The sequence below is a fragment of the Seriola dumerili genome, unplaced genomic scaffold, assembly GCF_002260705.1.
Source record: "Seriola dumerili isolate Sdu_G_001 unplaced genomic scaffold, Sdu_1.0 BDQW01000383.1, whole genome shotgun sequence".
In the NCBI taxonomy this organism is placed as follows: domain Eukaryota; kingdom Metazoa; phylum Chordata; class Actinopteri; order Carangiformes; family Carangidae; genus Seriola; species Seriola dumerili.
Window position 1 is genome coordinate 601,907 of NW_019174638.1, and position 11,596 is coordinate 613,502.

An 11,596-nucleotide genomic window follows, 5' to 3' on the forward strand; every position below is an offset into this window, starting at 1 on the left:
GAAGACAGTGGTGTAGTCGTATTACAGAATACTAACATCGAAAAACTATCGTCGAGTACGAGGAAGAGATCGATCATCAGCGCAGACTGCTGGATATCGTTTGGAAACCGGAAATAAAGCTACACAGGACAGGTCTGTGAAACCAGAATGGTCTGAATAAAAACTAACACGGATCAGAGCTCTACGCTTACTTTTACTTTTAGGGTCATTGCTGCCACGAAGAAACAACGTTGGGGCAGTTTATTATCTTATTTTTAATGAGTAAACATTCAACATCAAACGTACAGGTTGTATAAGACACAGGGGAAACTGACTGAACTAAAAGATTATAGAAGAATTGTGAAACAAAGACCAAACAAACGAAATGAATGCATCGTGCTTTGATGCGTCTCTTTTCAAACAGCCTTCAGTCAATGGCTGCCCGGTAATAATCCACCAAACCCTATTCGATGACATAGATATGTGATTTTGGGCAGTAGTGCAGCAGAGACGCAGCAGTCTTTGTTGTTGTCGTGATTGGGAGCTGGTCAGGACCAATGTGAAATAACTTCCTTTAACTTGTAGTGTTTTTATCATGTTTCCTGCTTCAGTTTTACACACAGCACTTTGTTTGCTTTGTGTGCTGCTTGTGGTTTGTTTTGCACTGCCTCTTCTACTTTTTGTGTATTTTATACACCCTTTACTTGTTCTTTAATTCAATATTTGGAAAAGTGTGTTGTGTGTGTCATGTCTTAGGATAAAATAAGACCAAACCTAGATCTGAGTTTTTAAGTCATCACATTAGTCTTGTGTCCTTTGTCCCTCCAGAGCTCCAACAGCAACATGTCTGTAAGGAGGAGGAGGTTCTCACTGACCAGCAGCTCTGTGACCAGGAGAGGAACTCCAGTGTTGGACAGCCGTTTGAAACCCGAAATAAAGCTACACAGGATAGGTCTGTAAAACCAGAATGGTCTGAATGAAAACTAACACAGGAGCTTAGTTACTCAGAGATCCCATCTTTTAATATCACATTAGAGATTAAAATATGTCTAATCGTGTGTCCCTTGTGTTTCACTGTCATTTACCATCATCAGCACATACCTACTCTTATTAATATATATGGTGATATTATGATGTGTTGATAATGTTCTACTCATAAACATGTTATCACTCCCATTTCACTGATAGAGTGACAGGCGCGATCAGACCCTTTTTAATTTCTATGTTGCTGATATTTCTCACATTTGAAGGACAAAAAATGACATGTGTAAACAAATCAGTAAATGCCAAACTGAATAATTAAATGCATGAATAAATGCAAAATAAAAACATTTTGGTGATTAAAAAAAATGCTATTTCAGTATTTTTATTCATTGATGCATTTCAATATTGATTTATTAATGTTTATATATTTGTATATATATACATGAATATATTTGTATTTTTACATTTATTTATTTATTTGTCCGAATGCCATCCATCCATCTTAGACTGAGGAAGGACCACCTACTTAATTAACATGGACACAGAAATGAACAAATGTAGAAATAAATAAATTAATGTAGTTATACATAAATGAATAAAAAAATAAATGCATAAATACAATTTGACATGCATAAATAAAAAGTAAATAAATGTTGAAATGCAGAAAGAAATACTTAAATAAATGTAGAAATGCACAATTAAATAAATGTAAAACTACAGAAATGGCATTTTCATTGTCAAAATGTTTTTATTTTTACATTTATTTATGTATTTAATTATTTATGTCAGCATTTATTTATTTTTAATTTTGTAATTTTTCGTCCTTCATACTCATGTCCCTTTGTCCCTCCAGACATCCGTCAGCAACATGTCTGTAAGGAGAAGGAGGTTCTCACTGACCAGCAGCTCTGTGACCAGAAGAGGAACTCCAGTCTGGACCAGGAGGACCCAGAGCCTCCACAGACTAAAGAGGAAGAGGAGGAACTGTGCACCAGTCAGGAGGGAGAGCAGCTTGTACTGAAGCAGGAGACTGATACCTTGATGTTGACTCCTACTAATGAGGAAAGTGAACGAAGTGAAGCAGAAGCAAACAGTGACCACCAGCTCCTCTCTCACAACTCTAACTGTAAAACTGAGACAGGTAAAAAGTCTTTAAAATGTCACATTTGTGGATAAGATTTCAAGTATAAGTACTACTGACCTTTTTCCAACAGCATCTTCACTTTCTCATCACTCTTCACAGACACACTGGTAAGTATCAGTGAAAATGGCGAATCTGTGAACAACAACATCTGGAGCACAGGAAGTGGAATATGTAAACAAAGATCACTAGTTCATGTTATAAGAAAAACATGTATGGATAAACACAGCTCACTGGTGATTTGCAGTCAGAACTGTTTGCAGTTATTTGTTTACCAACAGGGAACGAAGTGTTGTCTTCTTCATATTTATACTATATTTGAGCCCTTTCAGCCTTTTCCACTCAGTCACTTACCAGAACATGTCAGTTAAGTCTGAGGGTTCAGAGCTCAGGCCTTAGGGGGGACTTAGGTATTGGACAGACAGACCTCAATTACATGGCTGTTCCTGTAGTTATTAGCTTGTTGGGTTCAACTAACTGGGCATATTTAGTAATAAAATAATAAACAGGACAAGTGACAGGGATATGCGTTTTGACATAGTAAGAGGAGATTTTGCAGCAGTAGTGTAGCAGAGACGCAGCAGTCTTTGTTGTTGTCATGACTGGGAGCAGGTCAGGACCACTGTGTGTATAACTTCTTTTAACGTTTAGTGTTGTTATCCTGTTTCCTGATTCCGTCTTACACAAAGCACTTTGTTTGCTTTGTGTGCTTCTTGTGGATTCTTTTGCAGTGTCTCTATTGTATTTTTTATGGATTTTATACTTTCTTCGTTTATTTCTTTTATTGAATATTTGGATGTTTGTTATGTGTGACTTTAAGGACAAAGTAAGACCAAACAGAACTGAGTTTTTCCATCATCACATTAGCCATTTTCCTTTTTTCTTTCTTTTTTTTTTATATTTTTGCCTTTATTAATGATAGTAGAGTGAAAGATAGACAGGAAAGTCAGGGAGAGATGAGCCACTGAGGTGCCCCAGTAACCTATTTCTCATGTCCCTTTGTCCCTCCAGAGCTCCGACAGCAACATGTCTGTAAGGAGGAAGAGATTCTCACAGACCAGCAGCTATGTAAACAGGAGGATCCAGAGCCTCCACAAATTAAAGAGGAAGAGGAAGAACTCTGTACCAGTCAGGAGGGAGAGCAGCTTGTACTGAAGCAAGAGGTTGATACCTTTATATTGATTCCTACTAATGAAGAAAATGACCGAAGTGAACCAGAAGCAAACAGTGACCACCAGTTCCTATCTCACAACACTCCTGCAGCTGAGAGTCAAGATCAGAAAGGAAGCAAGGATGTAGACCCAGAATCAAAGAGTCACTGTAACACTCAGACTGGTAAAAACTCTTTCAAATGTCACACTTGTGGAACAGTTTTTAAAAATAAGTATGATTTGAAAATACATCATAGACGCCACACAGGTGAGAGGCCATATTCTTGTAGCACCTGTGGGAAAAAATTCAGTCGGACATCAACATTGAAAGATCATTTAAGAACTCACACAGGTGAGAGGCCATATTCTTGTGACACCTGTGGGAAAAAATTTAGCCGAACATCGAGACTGAAAAATCATCTAAGAACTCACACAGGTGAGAAGCCATATTTTTGTGAAACATGTGGGAAAAGTCTCAGATCAAGCAAAGGCCTGGTGGTCCACATGAGAACCCACACAGGGGAGAAGCCTTACACCTGCAACACCTGTGGGAAAAAATTTAGTAACAAGTCAGACTTGAGTAAACATACAAGAACCCACACAGGTGAGAAGCCATATTCTTGTGAAATATGTGGGAAAGGTTTCACTACTCGTACAGTCTTGTTGGTTCATGTGAGAATTCACACAGGCGAGAAGCCTTATTTTTGTGAAACATGTGGGAAAGATTTCAGAACTTGTTCTGAATCATTGGTCCACATGAGAACCCATACAGGTGAAAAGCCGTACACATGCAACACCTGTGGGAAAAAATTCAGTAACAAGTCCGACTTGAGTACGCATAAAAGAACACACACAGATGAGAAGCCTTATTGTTGTGAAGCATGTGGGAAAGGTTTCAGAACTAGTTCAGTCTTGTTGGTCCACAAGAGAATCCACACAGGTGAGAAGCCGTATTCTTGTGAAACATGTGGGAAAGATTTCAGAACTTCTTACGAATCCTTGGTACATATGAGAACCCACACAGGTGAGAAGCCGTACACCTGCAACACCTGTGGGAAAAAATTTAGTAACAAGTCAGACTTGAGTAAGCATACAAGAACCCACACAGGTGAGAAGCCATATAACTGCAACACCTGTGGGAAAAAATTTAGTAACAAGTATGACTTGAGTAAACATTCAAGAACCCATACAGGTGAGAAGCCATATTTTTGTGAAATGTGTGGGAAAGGTTACTCTACTCGTACAGTGTTGTCGGTCCACATGAGAATCCACACAGGTGAGAAACCGTATTCTTGTGAAACATGTGGGAAAAATTTCAGAACTTCTTCTGAATCCATGGTCCATATGAGAACCCACACAGGTGAAAAGCCATACACATGCAAAACCTGTGGGAAAAAATTTACAAACAAGTCAGACTTGAGTAAACACACGAGAACCCACACAGGTGAGAAGCCATATCCTTGTACCACTTGTGGGGAAAAATTCAGTCAGATATCAATATTGAAAAATCATTTAAGAACTCACACAAATGAGAAGCCATATTTTTGCGAAACATGTGGGAAAAGTCTCAGATCAAGTAAAGGCCTGTTGATCCACATGAAAACTCACACAAGGGAGAAGCCGTACACCTGCACCACTTGTTGGAAAAAATTTAGTAACAAGTCTACCTTGAGTAAGCATACAAAAACACACATAGACCAGAAGCTGTATTTTTGTGAAACGTGTGGGAAAGGTTTCACTACTCGTACCCTCTTATTGGTCCACATGAGAACCCACACAGGTGAGAAGCCGTACCCCTGTGACATCTGTGGGAAAAGGTTCAGTCAGAAGACAAACTTAGCAAGACATGTAACAATCCATTCAAATAAAAAGTAATGTACTCACCGAACATATGGGGGAGCCTTCAGACATGAAGAGAAATGGAGAAATGAGCTTGGAAAAATCTTGGTGTTACAGTGGCTGCACAGTGTCTAAGAATGTAAACGACTGAACTCTTTGATATTATTAATTTGAATATTTCCTTACTCTACCATAGTTATTTGAGTGGATCATAAGTCTGTACTATCAGGTGAGAAACCCTCAAGTGCTGTTGTGTCACATATGTGGTCCTCTTTCTACTTACTTCAAAGTCTTTTTGTCTAGTGCATGTCCCTTCATTTTATATTTTTAATAATTTTGTGATTGAATCAGTTTGATGTAATTTGTATTTTCTCATCTTTTAGAGGTGACGCAAAAACACAAGTTGTAGAAGATGAACTACATTGTTTTGTGAAAGGTGCTATATAAATAAACTGACTTTTGGCAAGAAATTTTAATAATGAATTATTTCCTTCAGTGCTGGTTATTCAGGCTGATCTCACATTGACAGATCGGCTTGAAGGATTTCAATTGTCATCAGCCTAAGTGGTAGTACTGTATACATGGATAAATGCTGAAAAGAACGTGGCCAACAAATGCTTCTTCGCTGATCTCATGTACTTATTCTAACAGTAAAGCTTTGTATGGTGATAATGTAAGAATGCCAGATCCACAAGTCTAAATCTACAAGGACACTGCTCATCAAGGCTACAGACAGGAGTGATGCAGATGCACTGTCTCCCCTTCAGATATGTCTTGAAGATACTACGTTGTTTAAAGTCTACCAGCTGATATCCGCCTCATGTCAGAGTCAGGTTGTCCAGGACACAAGAGGGGGTCATCGGTCAGATACAAGCTGAGGGTTCCAGGGAAAAAGTGAAAAAGAGCCATCTTGAACCCACACAGTACACTTTTCTCTGTCTATACTTGAATATGTTCGCAATTTCTTCCAACCGTCAGTGTCATAGAAATGTGTCTCTGTTGCAACAGTTTCATCTGGAGGTGTTCCAGGTAAGAGGAAGAGGCAGGTTCACCTGGATACCCTTGTAGACGGTGAGCGAAGCCACTTGAGGTCGGTCACAGGACTTAATTGATATAAGGTCTCAAGAATATTAATGCATGTCTAGATTTACTTTACTTAACAGCTATAGTTACATTCATCATCATGGCCCCAGCAACACAGGGAGGGGCCATTGTAAATGAGTACTTCAACTTTCATACTTTAAATTACATTTTACGGAAAGTCATTTCATAACTTCTAGCCCTGCCGATGTGTATACAAAATAAGTGTTTTAAAAAAAAAATAGCTTTAAACCAAAACATCAGTTAAAGGTGGTCCTACACAAAATACCTTATTTCTCTGTGAAATTATGTGACACATATGTACAATCATAACCGAAGTTGGGGGAAAAAAACTAACTCACGTCCACTGCCGGACTTTCACAGTGTGACACCAAGCAGAAGCAAAAATTGAAAGCGCGCGAGCAGCGTTAGCTGTTTAGGTCTAGACGTGTGTGGAGTTAGCTTGAAGACGAGTCGTATCGCAGATAAATATTTCAGTGGTAATGAAGCAACAATGTCTTCAGTTCAGTATCTGAGAGAGTTTGTGAACGAGCGACTAACTGCTGCTGCTGAAGAAATATTCGGAGTCTTTGAAAAAACTATCGTCGAGTACGAGGAAGAGATCGATCGTCAGCGCAGACTGCTGGATATCGTTTTGAAACCGGAAATAAAGCTACACAGGACAGGTCTGTGAAACCAGAATGGTCTGAATGAAAACTAACACAGGGACATGACTCATACTGGATCCTGATCAGAGCTCTACTTTCATTTAATTTTGAGTTTTCACTGTGTCACATGAAGGAAAAACTTTGGGGCACTTATGTTAAATAAAGAAATAACATGACTGAGTCTCTATTTTTAATCAGTAAACATTCAGCATCAAACAAACAGGTTGTATAAGACACAGGGGAAACTGACTGAACTAAAAGATTATAGAAGAATTGTGAAACAAAGACCAAACGAAGGAAATAAATGCATTGTGCGTTAATGCGTCTCTTTTCAAACAGCCTTCAGTCAATGGCTGCCCGGTAATAATCGACCAGACGTTAGTCGATGACGCAGAATTATGTTTTGACATGGAAAGATGAGATTTTTGGGCAGTAGTGCAGCAGAGACGCAGCAGTCTTTGTTGTCGTCGTCATTGGGAGCTGGTCAGGACCACTGTGAAATAACTTCTTTTAACTTTTAGTGTTTTTATCCTGTTTCCTGCTTCAGTTTTACACACAGCACTTTGTTTGCTTTGTGTGCTGCTTGTGGTTTGTTTTAAACCGTCTCTATTGTACTTTTTGTGAAATTTATACTTTCTTCATTAATTTCTTTTATTGCATATTTCAGCAAGTTTGTCATGTGTGAGTCATCTTAGGACAAAATCGGACTAAACCGAGATCTGAGCTTTTCTATCATCACATTATTAACCAATTCTTGTCTCCCTTTTTCCCTCCAGAGCTCCCACAGCAACATGTCTGTAAGGAGGAGGAGGTTCTCACTGACCAGCAGCTCTGTGACCAGGAGAGGAACTCCAGTCTGGACCAGTAGGACCCAGAGCCTCCACAGATTAAAGAGGAAGAGGAGGAACTCTGCACCAGTCAGGAGGGAGAGCAGCTTGTACTGACGCAGGAGACTGAGACCTTTATGTTGACTCCTACTAATAAGAGAAGTTACCACAGTGAACCAGAAGCAAACAGTGACCACCAGCTCCTCTCTCACAACACTCCTGTAGCTGACAGCCAAGATCAGAAAAGAAGTAAGCGTGCAGATTCAGTGTCAAAGAGTCACTGTAACACTCAGACATGTAAAAATCTTTAAAATGTGACACCTGTGGAAAATATTTTAAGAATAAGTTCAATTTGAAAATACATTAGAGAATCCACACAGGTGAGAACCTGCGACACCTGTGGGAAAACATTTAGCAACCACTCAGACTTGATTAAGCACACAAGAACCCACACAGGTGAGAAGCCATACCACTGTCACATCTGTGGAAAAAGGTTCAGTCAGAAGACAAACTTAGTAAGACATGTAATAATCCATACAAATAAAAAAATAATGTACCCAATGAACATGTGGGAGAGTCCAAATTAGAAGAGCCTTGGAAAACTGATTTTGGAAAAATCTTTTACAGTGAGTGAATAGTTTCTAAGAATATAAATGACTGAATTATTTAATACTATTAATTTTGATATTTTTATACTCTACCACAGTTATGAGTCAGCTTAAGTCTAATGTTGAGAAACCTTCAAACGCTGTTGTGTCACTTATGTGGTCATCTTACCAACTAGTTCTTTTTGTCTAGAGAATGTCCTTGTGTATTTTTAATAATTTTATGATTTAATCAATTTGATGTAATTTGTATTTTCTCATGTTTTAAAGGTGAAACAAAAACACAAGTTGTAGAAGATGAACTACATTGTTTTATAAAAGGTGCTATATAAATAAACTGACTTTCGTCAAGAAATTTTAGTAATGAATTATTTCCTTCAGTGCTGGTTATTCAGACTAATCTCACAGTGATAGATCAGATTGAAGGACTTTAATTGTTGTCAGCCTAAGTGGTAGTACTGTATACATCGATCGATGCTGAATGGAATATGGGCAACAAATTCTTCCTCACTGATCTCATGTATTTATTCTAACAGTCAAGCTTTACAGTGTAAAAGACCGGATGACCTGCACCGCATGTCACAAGCAGGTTGTACAGGACACAAGGGGAGTCATCAATCACATACGCCTTACGATTCAAAGTAAAGAGCCATCTTGAACCTATACAGCACACTTTTCTAAGTCTATGCTTGAATCCCTTCACAAATTCAGCCTTCCTTACCCCGTCGAGGGTTAAGGAAATTTTGACTTTGTTGGAACAGATGTACAATTATAACTAAAGTCAGAAATACAAGCTAACTCATGTCCTCTGCCGGAACTTCACAGTGTGACTCCCAGCAGAATTACACAATGAAAGTGCGCGGGTAGCATTAGCTCTATGAATATGTGCAAATAGTAACATGTCTGTAAGGAAGAGGAGGTTCTCACTGACCAGCAGCTCTGTGACCAGGAGAGGAACTCCAGTCTGGACCAGGAGGACCCAGAGCCTCCACAGATTAAAGAGGAAGAGGAGGAACTCTGCACCAGTGAGGAGGGAGAGCAGCTTGTACTGAAGCAGGAGACTGATACCTTTATGTTGACTCCTACTAATGAAACGGACCCCAGTGAACCAGAACCAAGCGATGACCAGCAGCTCCTCTCTCAAAACTCTCCTGTAGCTGAGAGCCAAAGTCAGAAAGGAAGTAAGCATGTAGACCAAAAATCAAAGAATTACTGTAACACTATGACAGGTAAAAAGTCATTAAAATGTGAGACTTGTGGAGAAGATTTTAAGAATAAGTCCAATTCGAGCTTTTTTGGACCTTTACAAGGACTGATGAAAACTTGGCTCTCAGCACCAGTGACTGAGCAGGACACCCCCTCCCTTTCTACTGTGAACTGAATTTTTCACTTCCGTATGTGTGAGTTAGAATTTTGTTTATTTATTTGTTTTTCTTTTGATTGCTCAGTACATTTCTTCTTTATGCACCATGTTTCATGATATCTATGCCAGAACCAGTAGCTGTACCACCAACCCTGTATTAATGTCATTTAATTTCAATAAAATTTTGAATAACAAAAAAAAAGAATAAGTCCAATTTGAAAATACATCAGAGACACCACACAAGAGAGAGGCCGTATTGTAGCACATGTGGGGACAAATTCAGTCGGACATCAACATTGAGAAATCATTTAAGAACTCACACAGATGTGAAGCAACACACCTGCAACACCAGTGGGGAAAAAAATTAGTAACAGCTCAGACTTGAGTAAGTATTCAAGAACGCACACAGTAGCCTTTGAAAAAACTATTGTGTACAAGGCTGACATTGATCGTCAGCGCAGACTGTTGGATATCGTTCTGAGACCCGACATACAACTACACAGGACAGGTCTGTGAAACCAGAATGGTCTGAATGAAAACTAACAAAGTATGACTCATATAGGATCCTAATCAGAGCTTTATGCTTCCATTTAGCTTTGGGGTCACTGCTGCACATGAATGAAAAACTTTGGGGCAGCTTTATTTTTTTATAATCAAATAATGTGACAGAGTCCTCATATTTAATTAGTAAACACTTAACATCAAACATACTGGTTGTATAAGACACAGGGGAAACTGACTGAGCTTAAAGATTATAGAAGAATTGTGAAACCAAGAGCAAACAAAGGAAATTAATGCATCGTGCTATAATGCATCTCTTTTCAAACAGTCTTCAGTCAATGGCTGCCTGATAATAATCGACCAAACATTAGTTGATGACACAGATATGTGTTTTGACATGGAAAGATGAGATTTTTGGGCAGTAGTGCAGCAGAGACGCAGCAGTCTTTGTTGTTGTCGTGATTGGGAGCTGGTCAGGACCACTGTGAAATAACTTCTTTTAACTTGTAGTGTTTTTATCCTGTTTCCTGCTTCAGTTTTACACACAGGACTTTGTTTGCTTTGTGTGCTGCTTGTGGTTTGTTTTAAACTGTTTCTATTGTACTCTTTGTGAATTTTATACTTTCTTTATTAATATCTTTTATTGAATGTTTGGAGAAGTTTGTTACATGAGTTGTCTTAGGACAAAATAAGACCAAACCAAAACTAGAGTTTTTCCAGCATCACATTAGTAACCTATTTCTAATGTCCCTTTGTCCCTCCAGAGCTCCCACAGCAACATGTCTGTAAGGAGGAGGAGGTTCTCACTGACCAGCAGCTTTGTGGCCAGGAGAGGAACTCCAGTCTGGACGAGGAGGACCCAGAGCCTCCACAGATTAAAGAGGAAGAGGAGGAACTCTGCACCAGTCAGGAGGGAGAGCAGCTTGTACTGAAGCAGGAGACTGAGACCTTGATGTTGACTCCTACTAATGAGGAAAGTGACCACCAGCTCCTCTCTCACAACTCTCCTGTAGCTGAGAGCCAAGATAAGAAAAGAAGTAAGCATGCAGACTCAGAGTCAAAGAGTCACTGTAACACTCAGACATGTAAAAAGTCTTTAAAATGTGACACCTGTGGAAAATATTTTAAGAATAAGTCCAATTTGAAAATACATCAGAGATGCCACACAGGTGAGAAGCCCTACACCTGCGACACCTGTGGTAAAAAATTCAGTCGGACATCAACATTGAAAGATCATTTAAGAACTCATACAGGTGAGAAGCCTTACACCTGCGACACCTGTGGGAAAAATTTTAGTAACAAGTCAGACATGAATAAGCATACAAGAACCCACACTGATGAGAAGCCATATTTTTGTAAAATATGTGGGAAAGGTTTAACTACTCGTACAGTATTGTTGGTGCACATGAGAATCCATACAGGTGAGAAGCCATACAACTGCAACATCTGTGGGAAAAA

At 39.1% G+C, this 11,596-nt stretch overlaps 2 protein-coding genes and 1 long non-coding RNA gene across 4 annotated transcripts in view; all 3 read left to right on the forward strand.

The window, feature by feature from the left end:
* The window catches only part of LOC111233257 (zinc finger protein 501-like), a 15,266-nt gene extending 6,011 nt beyond the window's left edge, over nucleotides 1-9,255 (forward strand). The window contains exons 2-3 of one of the 2 annotated variants that reach the window (XR_002665592.1): nucleotides 7,619-7,653; nucleotides 9,194-9,255. Coding sequence is in view for 1 of the 2 variants with exons in the window: in XM_022761031.1 (XP_022616752.1) it covers nucleotides 6,689-6,860; nucleotides 7,619-7,710 (264 nt within the window). In the remaining variant the exon portion in view is untranslated. Of the gene's footprint in view, nucleotides 1-6,606; nucleotides 6,861-7,618; nucleotides 8,109-9,193 lie in introns of those variants that run through there. The other variant, XM_022761031.1, reaches the window with a different exon arrangement.
* LOC111233269 lies at nucleotides 18-1,931 on the forward strand. The gene is made up of 3 exons (XR_002665593.1): nucleotides 18-132; nucleotides 808-931; nucleotides 1,817-1,931. It is a non-coding gene; the product is annotated as an uncharacterized LOC111233269 (long non-coding RNA).
* On the forward strand, nucleotides 1,932-5,518 carry LOC111233255 (gastrula zinc finger protein XlCGF57.1-like). Its single transcript, XM_022761027.1, has 4 exons — nucleotides 1,932-2,104; nucleotides 3,116-3,859; nucleotides 4,196-4,363; nucleotides 4,532-5,518. The coding sequence occupies exons 1-4, from the start codon at nucleotides 2,005-2,007 to the stop codon at nucleotides 5,128-5,130; spliced, it is 1,611 nt and encodes a 536-aa protein (XP_022616748.1). The 5' UTR covers nucleotides 1,932-2,004; the 3' UTR covers nucleotides 5,131-5,518.
* Nucleotides 9,256-11,596: the final 2,341 nt, after the last annotated feature.